Source organism: Antedon bifida, chromosome 2, assembly GCF_963402885.1.
Source record: "Antedon bifida chromosome 2, ecAntBifi1.1, whole genome shotgun sequence".
NCBI lineage: Eukaryota > Metazoa > Echinodermata > Crinoidea > Comatulida > Antedonidae > Antedon > Antedon bifida.
Window position 1 is genome coordinate 31,278,345 of NC_136227.1, and position 15,792 is coordinate 31,294,136.

The following is a 15,792-nucleotide window of genomic DNA, read 5'->3' on the forward strand; positions in this document are numbered from 1 at the left end:
TGGTTGGTAAAATAAAAATATCTGAATTCAGTGTTTTGAGAATTTGTTTTGTTTTTGTCAATATGTTATATATCACAAACATAGATGTTTTATGTGTAGGCAAATTGGTTTCATGTTCTCAATTATATCAAGATTTAGACAGTTGCGATTGTTTTTTACAAGATAACCGAAACAAGCTGAAATGCAATACTTTGTATGAATAATTAAATTAAAACTTACAGATATCAGTACTTGTATTATTTTCTAATACGGAAATGAATTGTTGATGCATACAGTCAAAGAGTTGATGCAGTAACCGCTGGTTCGGTGTTTTAATTGGAGTAGAGGAAAAGGTTGGTTTGACTTTATACCAAGTTGATTCAATACCATTCAGTAACTTCATATCCTGGAACCCATGGACACAATGGATGAAATGCCAATAAGCAGAAATATTACGACGGACGAAATGAGAGATAATTTAATTTTTGTTTTATCCGTGTATATACCATTGGATATAGTTATTGTTGTTGGAAATGTGCTTGTTCTTTTTGTAATTCGACAGACTTGTAGAAGTTATGACGAACCACAGTTTGTTTTACTAGGAAGCTTAGCATTTGTGGACCTACTGACAGGAACGATCGCCGTACCAATGTTTATGTGGGCTTGTATCTCACGCAGATCTCTCTACCTACAGAATAATTGCCACTTGCAGTACATTCCTACAAAGATCTTTATTGCAGTGTCTTGGTTACACCTTTTGTTAATCACAATGGATCGCTACGTTTCTATAATAAAACCACTACGCTATCATAAACATATAACTCTCCATAGAATCTATTTCTCTATTGCTTTGTCATGGATAATGGGTATTTTTTACGGAACCATGGAAGTGTTCTGGAAAGTGGACAAGATTGAGGGCATTTTCTTCTGCTACCAGATTAATCGACGCGCTATTGAAGTTCAACGTTACGTAACTTTAGTCTCGGTGCCGATTGGTACAATCCTGTTGATGATATTGTATTTCAGAATTGTTGTAGAAGCAAGAAAACATGAAAAAAACATGATCTGTATTCCATTCAGCACACGTAAAATTGTTCGTAAGAGATACAAAGCAGCTAAAACAAGTGCGTTGGTCATCGGTGCATTCGGTATTACGTTTTTGCCCCATGCTCTGCAACCGGTCGTATATTTACTTGTACACCAAGAGTCAGACGTGTATTGGTATGTTCTCATTGCAGAATTTCTAGTCAATTTGAGCTCTGCGGTGAATCCGTTTATTTATGTTTGGCGTCTACAGCCATTTTCACGTGCTCTGCGCCGTCTTTTTAACAAATCGCCTATTACAGCTACACTATCAACAACCGAGACTTAAATATAAATGCACTTTTCCAATTACAACTGACATACACATAGATGGCAGGTGAACATGGGTTGTGTATGTCTCCATTTTGTTTTGCTTTATCTGCTTTTATACTTACAAATAAACTTGTTATTTAACAAAATCTTTATACAGGATTACACAGGTAAAAGAAAACCTGTTCTATATTAACGTTTTTGAACGGGATAGGCTAGCCTTGCAAAAAATACAAAACTACGGCAGCTAAACAAACAACAAGCGATACTTATTTTCAGTAGAGACATGCTTACGTTTTTGCATTGGATATCTAAACATCGCAGTGTTTATAAAATGATATAAAATGTGTTTAGAGTGTTAAATATTTATAAAAATAAATAGGAATTTCCACATGCAGTTGACAACATACAGTAATTTTTCCACATGTTTTAAAATTTATAAAATAAAAATACCTGATTTCAGTTTTTTGGGGAATTTGTTTTGTCAATATATTATATCTTATATACATAGATGTTTTATGTTTTAGAAAAATCTCAATTAATTTCGTGTTTGATTGTTTTTACAAGATATCATGTAATAATGAAACAAACTGAATATGCAGTAGGCCTACTTTGTATGAATAACAAAAGAGTATTAAGGATATATCCACATTTCAGGAAATATTTTTATAAGGAAATGAATTGTTGATGCATGAACTGTGTGGTACAGTATATCCACGAATTGGGTGTTTTTAGTTGGAGGAAAAGATTGGTTGACAAGATCGACTAAATTTCTAGTATTTTAACCTTACAATACTTGTATTGTATATTCAGGTACAGCCGCTCCATAATCTCTTTGCTTTTCTTCCTTATATCTTAATTAACATAAAATTGTTTATACTAACAAACATTACTGTTTATATGCCTAGGCTAGTATGTTTTACATCTTTAACATATTTTCATAAACATCCTCATATCGTACAACTACTCGTAACAAATTTTCTCAACTTTCTATCATCTAAAAGTCGTAGTTAGTCATGTCTCGGGTCACATTCTATGGTCACCGTACAGATAGGCTACTACATCAGTACTTCTATGAATGGATGGCTAGTTGGTGACAAGAACGCTAGTTGGTCATACCCAGTACCGTTTTGATGTTACGATCATTCGGGAAACCACCTCACGACAATATCATCTTGTTTACAGTAATTATATATTCTGGACATAATGCATAAAATGCAGAAATATTACGACTGACGAAATGAGAGATAATTTAATTGTTTCTCTATCAGTGTATATACCATTGGCATTAGTTATTTTTTCTGGCAACGTTTTGGAAAGTGGTTGTGGTTTATTAAGTTATTACATTTTATTTTTTATATTACTGTATTTGTTTCAGGAAATTTGTTTGATAAATTGTATCAGGAATTGCGTGGCATGATATACTGGTTAACGGAAAGGGTTGGTTTTCGTTATATTCAATACCTTTTTATTTATAATAATCTGACTGTGCATTCTGAACACAATGGCTGGAAGCAGAAATGTAACCACAGACGAAATGAGAGATAATTTAATTTTTGTTCTATCAGTGTATATACCATTGGCGTTATTTATTACTTCTGGGAACGCACTTGTTCTTTTTTTGATTCGACAAACTAAAAGTTATGACAAACCTCAATATGTTTTACTAGGAAGCTTAGCGTTTGTGGACCTACTCACAGGAATTATCGCCGTACCTATGCATATGTGGAGTTCTATCTTACAGAAGTCTCTCTTCGTACGGATTAACTGCCACTTGCAGTACATTCCTCCAACAATTTTTATCTCAGTTTCCTTTTGGCACCTTCTGTTAATCACGATGGATCGGTACGTTTCTATTGTGAGTCCGCTACAGCATCGTCGAATTTTAGAACTCCGTAAAATCTACTCTGCCATTGCTATTTCATGGATTTTAAGTTGTTTTTATGGCATGGTAGCATTTTTCGGAAAAGTAAAAAAGATTGAAGGAATTTTCTTTTGCTACCTGGTGGATCAACGTGCTCTAGCAGCTCAAATGTACATTACTTTATGTTTGGTGTCGATTGGTACAATCTTATTTATCTTAATGTATTCCAGAATTGTTTTAGTAGCAAGGAAATATGAGAAAAAGAAAGTCGGTACGGTAAGCACACGTAATCTTATTCGTAAAAGATACAAAGCAGCTAAAACAAGTGCCCTGATCATCGGAGCATTCGGTATTACGTTTTTGCCTTACGCTATGAAACCAGTCCTATATTTGATATATCAACCGTCAGACTTGTATTGGTATGATTTGATTGCAGACATTCTTGTTTACATGAACTCTGCGATGAACCCGTTTATATATGTTTGGCGTCTACCGCAATTTTCATGTGCTCTGCGTCGTATTTTAAACAACTGTTCTACTAGAGCTTGAGGTTTGTCTCTAATATGCCTACCGACGTCAATTCAGACACAATCGTAACAGTATGTCACTGCAAAGTATTACGGATTTGTTGTCAAGATTTTGTTTTGCTTTATCTACTACTGTATATTTTCATCTTTAAGATAAACTTGCTTACTGTTCTGTATTAACGTTTGTAGTTAGCTCAGGTAATTTGTCATAGTTCATATTACTAAGGTCATGCGTTTCAGTGTTTTTATTGATTTTTTGTACGCGATTGTTTGAAAAACAAGAGTTGAGACCATTCATGTGCTCTGCGTCATCTTTTAAACAACTGTTCTACTAGAGCTTGAAAATTAACGACCGAGGTTTGTCTCTAATATGCCTATCGACGTCATTTCAGACACAATCGTAACAGTATGTCGCGCGCTGTAAAAGTGTACACGGATTTGTTGTCAAGATTTTGTTTTGCTTTATATAGGCCTACTATATTTTCCTCTTTAAGATAAACTTGCTTGCTGTTCTGTATTAACGTTTGTATTTAGCTTAGGTAGTTTGTTATAGTACATTACTAGGTCAGTGTTGTTATTGATTGTTCGGTAAACAAGCATAGCTCTGTCTATACTATCAAACAATTTTGATGTGCCCAAATATGGTAGTGGTATGACATCATCGTGTCCATATAGTATGGGTGCATCACAATTATTTGTCACATAAAATTTAATAGTGTAGACAGAGCTGAGTTGAGACCATTACGTCATTTTTTTTATTCTTAACATTTAACATCCATAAACTAAATCGTTTAAAAAAAATTAAATATTTAAAGTAAGTTGACACTGACAAATAGGAATATTGGATTTAAACGCAACTTTTTATTTATCATGTTTATTTACCATATGAAGCAAGAAGTGTGGTTCAAACTGTAATTATTTCCTCATTCAGTTCAATATGTGCAGATGTTGATAGGCCTACAGTTAAATGTCCTGAAACCCGACTTAAACCTTAAAACACAAATGTTTATATTTTGTAATTTTAAGTAAGCCTATGTACAGTATTCAACTGTGTTTCATTATTTGTTTAATATCTTGTCTGGATTGTTGCGAAGATAGGATCAAATTACTATATTACGTAGCAGTTTTTGTTTATACTGATTGGTTGGAATTGATTAAGTTATTAGTTATTTTTTGATATTACTGTATTTGTTTTAGGAAATTTGTTTGATAAATTGTATCAGGAATTGCGTGGCATTATTTACTCGTTAGATGTTAAATGAAAAGGTTGGTTTTGTTATGTAACAAGTTGATTCAATACCTTTTTATTTATAATAATCTCACTGTGTATTCTGAACACAATGTCTGGAAGCAGCAATGTAACCACAGACGAAATGAGAGATAATTTAATCTTTGTTCTATCCGTGTATACACCATTGGCGTTATTAATTATTGCTGGGAACGCACTTGTTCTTTTTTTGATTCGACAAACTAAAAGTTATGACAAACCACAGTTTGTTTTACTGGGAAGCTTAGCGTTTGTGGACCTACTCACAGGAATTATCGCCGTACCAATGCATATGTGGACTGCTATCTTACAGAAGTCTCTCTTCGTACGGATTAACTGCCACTTACAGTACAGTCCTTCAAACATTTTTATCTCAGTCTCCTTTTTCCACCTTCTGTTAATCACCGTAGATCGCTACGTTTCTATTGTGAGCCCGCTACAGCATCGTCAATTTATGGAACTCCGTAAAATCTACTCTGCCATTGCTATTTCATGGATTATAAGTTGTTTTTACAGCATGGTAGCATATTTCGGAAAACTAAAAAAGATTGAAGGAATTTTCTTTTGCTACCAGGTGGATCAACGTGTTGTTACAGCTCAAAGGTACATTACTTCATGCATGGTGTCGATTAGTACAATCTTATTGATCGTAATGTATTCCAGAATTGTTTTAGTAGCAAGGAAATATGAGAAAAAGAAAGTCGGTACGGTGAGCACACGTAATCTTATTCGTAAAAGATACAAAGCAGCTAAAACAAGTGCCCTGATCATCGGAGCATTCGGTATTACGTTTTTGCCTTACGCTATGAAACCAGTCCTATATTTGATATATCAACCGTCAGACTTATTGTATTGGTATGATTTGATTGCAGATGTTCTAATACATATGAACTCTGCGGTGAATCCGTTCATATACGTTTGTCGTCTACAGCAATTTTCATGTGCTCTGCGTCGTCTTTTAAACAACTGTTCTACTAGAGCTTGAAAATTAACAACCGAGATTTGTCTCTAATATGCCTACCGACGTCAATTCAGACACAATCGTAACAGTATGTCACTGCAAAGTATTACGGATTTGTTGTCAAGATTTTGTTTTGCTTTATCTACTACTGTATATTTTCATCTTTAAGATAAACTTGCTTACTGTTCTGTATTAACGTTTGTAGTTAGCTCAGGTAATTTGTCATAGTTCATATTACCAAGGTCATGAGTTTCAGTGTTTTTATTGATTTTTTGTACGCGATTGTTTGAAAAACAAGAGTTGAGACCATTCATGTGCTCTGCGTCATCTTTTAAACAACTGTTCTACTAGAGCTTGAAAATTAACGACCGAGGTTTGTCTCTAATATGCCTATCGACGTCATTTCAGACACAATCGTAACAGTATGTCGCGCGCTGTAAAAGTGTACACGGATTTGTTGTCAAGATTTTGTTTTGCTTTATATAGGCCTACTATATTTTCCTCTTTAAGATAAACTTGCTTGCTGTTCTGTATTAACGTTTGTATTTAGCTTAGGTAGTTTGTTATAGTACATTACTAGGTCAGTGTTGTTATTGATTGTTTGGTAAACAAGCATAGCTCTGTCTATACTATCAAACAATTTTGATGTGCCCAAATATGGTAGTGGTATGACATCATCGTGTCCATATAGTATGGGTGCATCACAATTATTTGTCACATAAAATTTAATAGTGTAGACAGAGCTGAGTTGAGACCATTACGTCATTTTTTTTATTCTTAACATTTAACATCCATAAACTAAATCGTTTAAAAAAAATTAAATATTTAAAGTAAGTTGACACTGACAAATAGGAATATTGGATTTAAACGCAACTTTTTATTTATCATGTTTATTTACCATATGAAGCAAGAAGTGTGGTTCAAACTGTAATTATTTCCTCATTCAGTTCAATATGTGCAGATGTTGATAGGCCTACAGTTAAATGTCCTGAAACCCGACTTAAACCTTAAAACACAATTGTTGCCAAAAATGTTTATATTTTGTAATTTTAAGTAAGCCTATGTACAGTATTCAACTGTGTTTCATTATTTGTTTAATATCTATGGGACCAAATTACCATATTCCGTAGCAGTTTTTGTTTATACTTGCGATCGATTGAAAACAATACGCAGCAATTAAAAAAGATCCTAACATTTATTTTCATTTATTCATTTGTCATTATTTCGGACTTATCAATAGAAAAAAAGGTAAAGTTTACAATATCTAGTTTTAAACACTAAATTGGAAATATCTAAACACCAGATGTCTGAACACCATGTTTAAAATATGTAAACATCACACATTAAACATGTTAGCAAGGAAGTGTTTAAAAGTGTTTAGAGTCTAAACACATGCTTTTAGAGTGTAGGTCTACACGATTAGTTAGAAAAAGTAACGAGAATTTCCAGTTTATCAAATGTAGTTGACAACAAACAGTCATTTTCCACATCTTTAATGCTTTAAAATTGCTAAAATATCTGATATCATTGTTTTGGGAATTTGTTTTGTTTTTGTCAATAAATTATATTATATATATGTTTTAGAAAAATCTCAATAAATTTAGTGTTTTTATAAGATAACATTATACTGAAATTAACTGAATATTATGCTGTGCTTTGTATGAATAATTAAAGACTATAAGGAAATTTGCAAATTGTTGTTTTTATATTGTTTACAGTATTATTCTTTAATATTTTTATAAGGAAATAAAATGAATTGTTGATTATTGTTGATACATGAACTGTGTGGTACAGTATATCCACTGATTGGTTGTTTTTAGTTGGAGGAAAAGATTGGTTCAATATCATCTTGTTTACAGTAATTATATATTCTGGACATAAAGGATAACATTTAGAAATATTACGACTGACAAAATAAGAGATAATTTAATTGTTTCTCTATCAGTGTATATATACCATTGGCATTAGTTATTGTTTCTTGCAACGCACTTTCGCGTGTTTACGTCTTGTATCCATTTTTTGACAAAAAGTGTCATTAGAGTGAATATAAAAACATATACTTTTTTGACACCATAATTAATTATCTGTGACTAGTAGTTTCTAAGATATAGAGAAGTTATTAAAAAGTGGCCGCCATTTTTATTTATGAAAATTGAGGACTTAGATGGCCGAATTTCGTAATCAACGAGGTCGAAATATCCTAAATCAAGGGGATCCAAGCTTCTTCCCAAAAATGCCCCTTGAATCGTTTTTTTTTAGAAATTGAACTTCTCTATTTATGTGGAGTTCATCAGACCATGTGTTCACGAGCATTGCAACATATTTGGATTTACAGGTGGCGTTTAAAAATCGCGAGCAGTATATATATGGAGTCCATCATATCATGTGATCACAAGCAGTGCAAATAAGTGGCGTTTTTAAAAGCGACTGCGGTTATACATTTTTTTTACTAGAAATTTTATCAAATAGGCTGGATAATTTTTGGCTGCGGAAACCCAATTCAACCACGACTGTGCTTCACATTGATATCAATGGCCACGCGTTTTACCATGGTTTTACTCTGTGCTAACCGTGAATTACGAAATACATTATTATTTTTTGCACCACATATTCATTTAATTCGATCGTGTATTGTTTTAGCCTAGGATGACTGTAATCCCAGAGTAGGCATACATACCTTCTAAACTAGATTTGTTGAAAACCTTTACCAAATCTATTATTCATTTACTTATAGGCCTTATAATAAAGTACTATGCAGCATTCAACTGTTTCAGATGTCACATCTACTTTGCTTGAAATAGTTTTTGAAAATATCACTGTTGTCACAGTTGACACCAGTAGCCTATAATACATGATGTTGAATAACATGATCTGAAATTAAAAATAGCTGTTTGATAGACAAGTTCAGAGTTTTGGGAACTTGTCTTGCTGTCAATGCTTCTCATGTATTTATAGGTCCTCTTTAAACCTTGTTTATGCGTAAGAATACATGTCATTTGTGATTACAATGTATCAAGTAATACCGCAACAAAAGAAGAAAAGATGCGATATTTTGTATGAATATAATATATATAGGCTAAGGAAGGAGAATTACGCAATTCATGATGAACCCTCAGTGACATTGTTTGCAAACGATTGTCGGCCTAAAATTGCCGAATGGCTAAAGGAGAATTAAAGTGTGTGTTATCTCAAACGATGCGAGTTTTGGTCATGCGGTGGAGATTTTGAGTTACTTCTAGTTCATTCATGGAATCACGCACTGTAGGTCCCTCTGATTGGATGTTAGAGGAAATTGGCTGTCGTTTATTAAATAAGGAAAATTACACATTTCTATATTTTTGATATTACTGTATTTTGTTTCAGGAAATGTGTTTTATAAATAGTATCAGGGAATTGCGTGGCATGATATACTCGTTAGATGTTAAAGGTTGGTTTTGTTATGTAACAAGTTGATTCAATACCTTTTTATTTATAATAATCTCACTGTGTATTCGGAACAGAATGGTTGGAAGCAGCAATGTAACCACTGACGAAATGAGAGATAACTTAATGTTTGTTCTATCAGTGTATATACCATTGGCGTTAATTATTATTGCTGGGAACGCACTTGTTCTTTTTCGATTCGACAAACTAAAAGTTTTGACAAACCTCAATTTGTTTTACTAGGAAGCTTAGCGTTTGTGGACCTACTCACAGGAATTATCGCCGTACCAATGTTTATGTGGACTTGTATTTCACGGAAATCTCTCTACATACACAGTCAATGCGACTTGCAGTACATTCCTCCAACAATTTTTATCGCAGCTTCCTTTTTCCACCTTCTGCTAATCACAGTAGATCGCTACGTTTCTATAGTGAAACCGATACAGTACCGTCAACTTATAGATCTCCGTAAAATCTACTCTCCCATTGCTATTTCATGGATCATAAGTTGTTTTTACGGCATGATACTATTGTTTGGAAAAATAAAAAAGATGGAAGGAATGTTCTTCTGCTATCACAGTCATGATCAACAATCAACGTGCTATTGAAGCTCAAAAGTACATTACTTTATGTATGGTGTCGACTGGTACAATCTTATTGATCGTAATGTATTCCGGAATGGTTTTAGTAGCAAGGAAATATGAGAAAAAGAAAGTCGGTACTGTGAGCACACGTAATCTTATTTGTAAAAGATACAAAGCAGCTAAAACAAGTGCCTTGGTCATCGTTGCATTCGGTATTGCGTTTTTACCGTATGCTATGAAACCAGTCCTATATTTGATATATCAAACGTCAGACTTGTATTGGTATGATCTGATTGCAGACGTTCTTGTTTATGTGAACTCTGCGGTGAATCCGTTCATATACGTTTGTCGTCTACCGCAATTTTCATGTGCTCTGCGTCGCCTTTTAAACAATTTTCCTACTAGAGCTTCAAATCAAAAACCGAAGTCTGTCTCTAATACTTTTTTTTAGTAACATGTTGCTGCAAAGTGTATGCGTATTTATTTGTGTTTTTACTTATGTAGGTTTGACCCACTTTTATTTCTTCATCAGTAAAAATGTTCATTTACAATGCTTTGAACTTAATATTATAATGTAATATTGTATAATGCGGTACAACTGACATTATTGTTATCTTTTAATAATTGTTATTAATGTACGCGTATTTATTGTCAAGATTTTGGTTTGCTTTTTCTACTATTTTCATCTTCAGTATAAACTTGTTTACTGATCTGTATTTACTTTACAGCTCAATAATTTGTCGTATGATCAGTTCATATTACTTAGGTCAGTCGTTCACTTTTATTGATTTTTTATTGCACGCGATTATTTTGAAATGAGGAGTTTAGAATTAGAATTGCACATAATTATGTAAACTAAATAGTTTCTTCAAAAAAGAAGTTAATTTGACATGGTAAATATAATGAAATATTGGATTGAAACACAAGCTTTTAATTATCATACAAGTATTTTGTTAAAATTTGAATGAATTCCTCATTCAGTTCAATCTAGTGTGCACTAGGGCATTTCCACATGTAGTTAACACTTTATACTTCTTCTGAGCCGTGAGGCGCTTTGGGAAGAAAAGTATGTTTAGCTATGTCTGCTGCAGCTCGAGGAGCTGTGTCAGAAGTCCTCTTCCTTCCAACTCTTTCACTAGAGTTCTTCTCAATGTCTCTGAGACGGGCCTCGATTTATCTTCCTCTTTAAAGTATACATGTAGTCGGACAACATACAGTAATTTTCTTTAGGCTTATATATAATGCGTTATGGTTGGTAAAATAAAAATATCTGAATTCAGTGTTTTGAGAATTTGTTTTGTTTTTGTCAATATGTTATATATCACAAACATAGATGTTTTATGTGTAGGAAAATTGGTTTCATGTTCTCAATTATATCAAGATTTAGACAGTTGCGATTGTTTTTTACAAGATAACCGAAACAAGCTGAAATGCAATACTTTGTATGAATAATTAAATTAAAACTTACAGATATCAGTACTTGTATTATTTTCTAATACGGAAATGAATTGTTGATGCATACAGTCAAACAGTTGATGCAGTAACCGCTGGTTCGGTGTTTTAATTGGAGTAGAGGAAAAGGTTGGTTTGACTTTATACCAAGTTGATTCAATATCATTCAGTAACTTCATATCCTGGATCCCATGGACACAATGGATGAAATGCCAATAAGCAGAAATATTACAACGGACGAAATGAGAGATAATTTAATTTTTGTTTTATCCGTGTATATACCATTGGATATAGTTATTGTTGTTGGAAATGTGCTTGTTCTCTTTGTAATTCGACAGACTTGTAGAAGTTATGACGAACCACAGTTTGTTTTACTAGGAAGCTTAGCATTTGTGGACCTACTGACAGGAACGATCGCCGTACCAATGTTTATGTGGGCTTGTATCTCACGCAGATCTCTCTACCTACAGAATAATTGCCACTTGCAGTACATTCCGACAAAGATCTTTTTTGCAGTGTCTTGGTTACACCTTTTGTTAATCACAATGGATCGCTACGTTTCTATAATAAAACCACTACGCTATCATAAACATATAACTCTCCATAGAATCTATTTCTCTATTGCTTTGTCATGGATAATGGGTATTTTTTACGGAACCATGGAAGTGTTCTGGAAAGTGGACAAGATTGAGGGCATTTTCTTCTGCTACCAGATTAATCGACGCGCTATTGAAGTTCAACGTTACGTAACTTTAGTCTCGGTGCCGATTGGTACAATCCTGTTGATGATATTGTATTTCAGAATTGTTGTAGAAGCAAGAAAACATGAAAAAAACATGATCTGTATTCCATTCAGCACACGTAAAATTGTTCGTAAGAGATACAAAGCAGCTAAAACAAGTGCGTTGGTCATCGGTGCATTCGGTATTACGTTTTTGCCCCATGCTCTGCAACCGGTCGTGTATTTACTTGTACACCAACAGTCAGACGTGTATTGGTATGTTCTCATTGCAGAACTTCTAGTCAATTTGAGCTCTGCGGTGAATCCGTTTATTTATGTTTGGCGTCTACAGCCATTTTCACGTGCTCTGCGCCGTCTTTTTAACAAATCGCCTATTACAGCTACACTATCAACAACCGAGACTTAAATATAAATGCACTTTTCCAATTACAACTGACATACACATAGATGGCAGGTGAACATGGGTTGTGTATGTCTCCATTTTGTTTTGCTTTATCTGCTTTTATACTTACAAATAAACTTGTTATTTAACAAAATCTTTATACAGGATTACACAGGTAAAAGAAAACCTGTTCTGTATTAACGTTTTCGAACGGGATAGGCTAGCCTTGCAAAAAATACAAAACTACGGCAGCTAAACAAACAACAAGCGATACTTATTTTCAGTAGAGACATGCTTACGTTTTTGCATTGGATATCTAAACATCGCAGTGTTTATAAAATGATATAAAATGTGTTTAGAGTGTTAAATATTTATAAAAATAAATAGGAATTTCCACATGCAGTTGACAACATACAGTAATTTTTCCACATGTTTTAAAATTTATAAAATAAAAATACCTGATTTCAGTTTTTTGGGGAATTTGTTTTGTTTTGTCAATATATTATATCTTATATACATAGATGTTTTATGTTTTAGAAAAATCTCAATTAATTTCGTGTTTAGACAGTTGTTTGATTGTTTTTACAAGATATCATGTAATAATGAAACAAACTGAATATGCAGTAGGCCTACTTTGTATGAATAACAAAAGAGTATTAAGGATATATCCACATTTTAGGAAATATTTTTATAAGGAAATGAATTGTTGATGCATGAACTGTGTGGTACAGTATATCCACGAATTGGGTGTTTTTAGTTGGAGGAAAAGATTGGTTGACAAGATCGACTAAATTTCTAGTATTTTAACCTTACAATACTTGTATTGTATATTCAGGTACAGCCGCTCCATAATCTCTTTGCTTTTCTTCCTTATATCTTAATTAACATAAAATTGTTTATACTAACAAACATTACTGTTTATATGCCTAGGCTAGTATGTTTTACATCTTTAACATATTTTCATAAACATCCTCATATCGTACAACTACTCGTAACAAATTTTCTCAACTTTCTATCATCTAAAAGTCGTAGTTAGTCATGTCTCGGGTCACATTCTATGGTCACCGTACAGATAGGCTACTACATCAGTACTTCTATGAATGGATGGCTAGTTGGTGACAAGAACGCTAGTTGGTCATACCCAGTACCGTTTTGATTTTACGATCATTCGGGAAACCACCTCACGACAATATCATCTTGTTTACAGTAATTATATATTCTGGACATAATGCATAAAATGCAGAAATATTACGACTGACGAAATAAGAGATAATTTAATTATTTCTCTATCAGTGTATATACCATTGGCATTAGTTATTGTTTCTGGCAACGTTTTGGAAATTGGTTGTGGTTTATTAAGTTATTACATTTTATTTTTTATATTACTGTATTTGTTTCAGGAAATTTGTTTGATAAATAGTATCAGGAATCGTGGCATGATTTACTGGTTAACGGAAAGGGTTGGTTTTCGTTATATTCAATACCTTTTTATTTATAATAATCTCACTGTGCATTCTGAACACAATGGCTGGAAGCAGAAATGTAACCACAGACGAAATGAGAGATAATTTAATTTTTGTTCTATCAGTGTATATACCATTGGCGTTATTAATTACTGCTGGGAACGCACTTGTTCTTTTTTTGATTCGACAAACTAAAAGTTATGACAAACCTCAATTTGTTTTATTAGGAAGCTTAGCGTTTGTGGACCTACTCACAGGAATTATCGCCGTACCTATGCATATGTGGAGTTCTATCTTACAGAAGTCTCTCTTCGTACGGATTAACTGCCACTTGCAGTACATTCCTCCAACAATTTTTATCTCAGTTTCCTTTTGGCACCTTCTGTTAATCACGATGGATCGGTACGTTTCTATTGTGAGTCCGCTACAGCATCGTCGATTTTTAGAACTCCGTAAAATCTACTCTGCCATTGCTATTTCATGGATTTTAAGTTGTTTTTATGGCATGGTAGCATTTTTCGGAAAAGTAAAAAAGATTGAAGGAATTTTCTTTTGCTACCTGGTGGATCAACGTGCTCTTGCAGCTCAAATGTACATTACTTTATGTTTTGTGTCGATTGGTACAATCTTATTTATCTTAATGTATTCCAGAATTGTTTTAGTAGCAAGGAAATATGAGAAAAAGAAAGTCGGTACGGTAAGCACACGTAATCTTATTCGTAAAAGATACAAAGCAGCTAAAACAAGTGCCCTGATCATCGGAGCATTCGGTATTACGTTTTTGCCTTACGCTATGAAACCAGTCCTATATTTGATATATCAACCGTCAGACTTGTATTGGTATGATTTGATTGCAGACATTCTTGTTTACATGAACTCTGCGATGAACCCGTTTATATATGTTTGCCGTCTACAGCAATTTTCATGTGCTCTGCGTCGTATTTTAAACAACTGTTCTACTAGAGCTTGAGGTTTGTCTCTAATATGCCTACCGACGTCAATTCAGACACAATCGTAACAGTATGTCACTGCAAAGTATTACGGATTTGTTGTCAAGATTTTGTTTTGCTTTATCTACTACTGTATATTTTCATCTTTAAGATAAACTTGCTTACTGTTCTGTATTAACGTTTGTAGTTAGCTCAGGTAATTTGTCATAGTTCATATTACCAAGGTCATGAGTTTCAGTGTTTTTATTGATTTTTTGTACGCGATTGTTTGAAAAACAAGAGTTGAGACCATTCATGTACTCTGCGTCATCTTTTAAACAACTGTTCTACTAGAGCTTGAAAATTAACGACCGAGGTTTGTCTCTAATATGCCTATCGACGTCATTTCAGACACAATCGTAACAGTATGTCGCGCGCTGTAAAAGTGTACACGGATTTGTTGTCAAGATTTTGTTTTGCTTTATATAGGCCTACTATATTTTCCTCTTTAAGATAAACTTGCTTGCTGTTCTGTATTAACGTTTGTACGATTTTAACGATTGTTTGGTAAACAAGCATAAAGCTCTGTCTATACTATCAAACAATTTTGATGTGCCCAAATATGGTAGTGGTATGACATCATAGTGTCCATATAGTATGGGTACATCACAATTATTTGTCACATAAAGTTTACTAGTGTAGACAGAGCTGAGTTGAGACCATTACGTCATTTGTTGTTATTCTTAACATTTAACATCCATAAACTAAATCGTTAAAAAAAAATTAAATATTAAAGTAAGTTGACACTGACAAATAGGAATATTGGATTTAAACGCAACATTTTAATTATCATGTTTATTTACCTT

The 15,792-nt window shown here is 33.4% G+C and overlaps 5 protein-coding genes across 5 annotated transcripts; all 5 read left to right on the forward strand.

Annotated features, from left to right (window-relative positions):
• The first annotated feature begins 403 nt into the window (after positions 1-403).
• LOC144835617 (adenosine receptor A1-like) lies at positions 404-1,351 on the forward strand. The gene has a single exon (XM_078690697.1). The coding sequence runs from the start codon at positions 404-406 to the stop codon at positions 1,349-1,351; it is 948 nt and encodes a 315-aa protein (XP_078546823.1).
• A 1,485-nt stretch (positions 1,352-2,836) lies between these two features.
• Positions 2,837-3,745, forward strand: LOC144835618 (trace amine-associated receptor 9-like). The gene has a single exon (XM_078690698.1). It carries the CDS (start codon positions 2,837-2,839, stop codon positions 3,743-3,745), a length of 909 nt encoding a protein of 302 aa, XP_078546824.1.
• Positions 3,746-5,063: 1,318 nt separating this feature from the next.
• Positions 5,064-5,975, forward strand: LOC144835619 (trace amine-associated receptor 6-like). The gene has a single exon (XM_078690699.1). The coding sequence runs from the start codon at positions 5,064-5,066 to the stop codon at positions 5,973-5,975; it is 912 nt and encodes a 303-aa protein (XP_078546825.1).
• Positions 5,976-11,610: 5,635 nt separating this feature from the next.
• On the forward strand, positions 11,611-12,558 carry LOC144835620 (adenosine receptor A2a-like). The gene has a single exon (XM_078690700.1). The coding sequence runs from the start codon at positions 11,611-11,613 to the stop codon at positions 12,556-12,558; it is 948 nt and encodes a 315-aa protein (XP_078546826.1).
• Positions 12,559-14,058: 1,500 nt separating this feature from the next.
• LOC144835622 (trace amine-associated receptor 9-like) lies at positions 14,059-14,967 on the forward strand. Its single transcript, XM_078690701.1, has one exon. The coding sequence runs from the start codon at positions 14,059-14,061 to the stop codon at positions 14,965-14,967; it is 909 nt and encodes a 302-aa protein (XP_078546827.1).
• The last annotated feature ends 825 nt before the right edge of the window (positions 14,968-15,792 follow it).

Excerpts from the sequence above, each read along its gene's own strand:
- LOC144835618 (XM_078690698.1), top strand. The coding sequence starts at position 2,837 with ATGGCTGGAAGCAGAAATGTAACCACAGACGAAATGAGAGATAATTTA.
- LOC144835620 (XM_078690700.1), top strand. The coding sequence starts at position 11,611 with ATGGATGAAATGCCAATAAGCAGAAATATTACAACGGACGAAATGAGA.
- LOC144835622 (XM_078690701.1), top strand. The coding sequence starts at position 14,059 with ATGGCTGGAAGCAGAAATGTAACCACAGACGAAATGAGAGATAATTTA.
- LOC144835619 (XM_078690699.1), top strand. The coding sequence starts at position 5,064 with ATGTCTGGAAGCAGCAATGTAACCACAGACGAAATGAGAGATAATTTA.
- LOC144835617 (XM_078690697.1), top strand. The coding sequence starts at position 404 with ATGGATGAAATGCCAATAAGCAGAAATATTACGACGGACGAAATGAGA.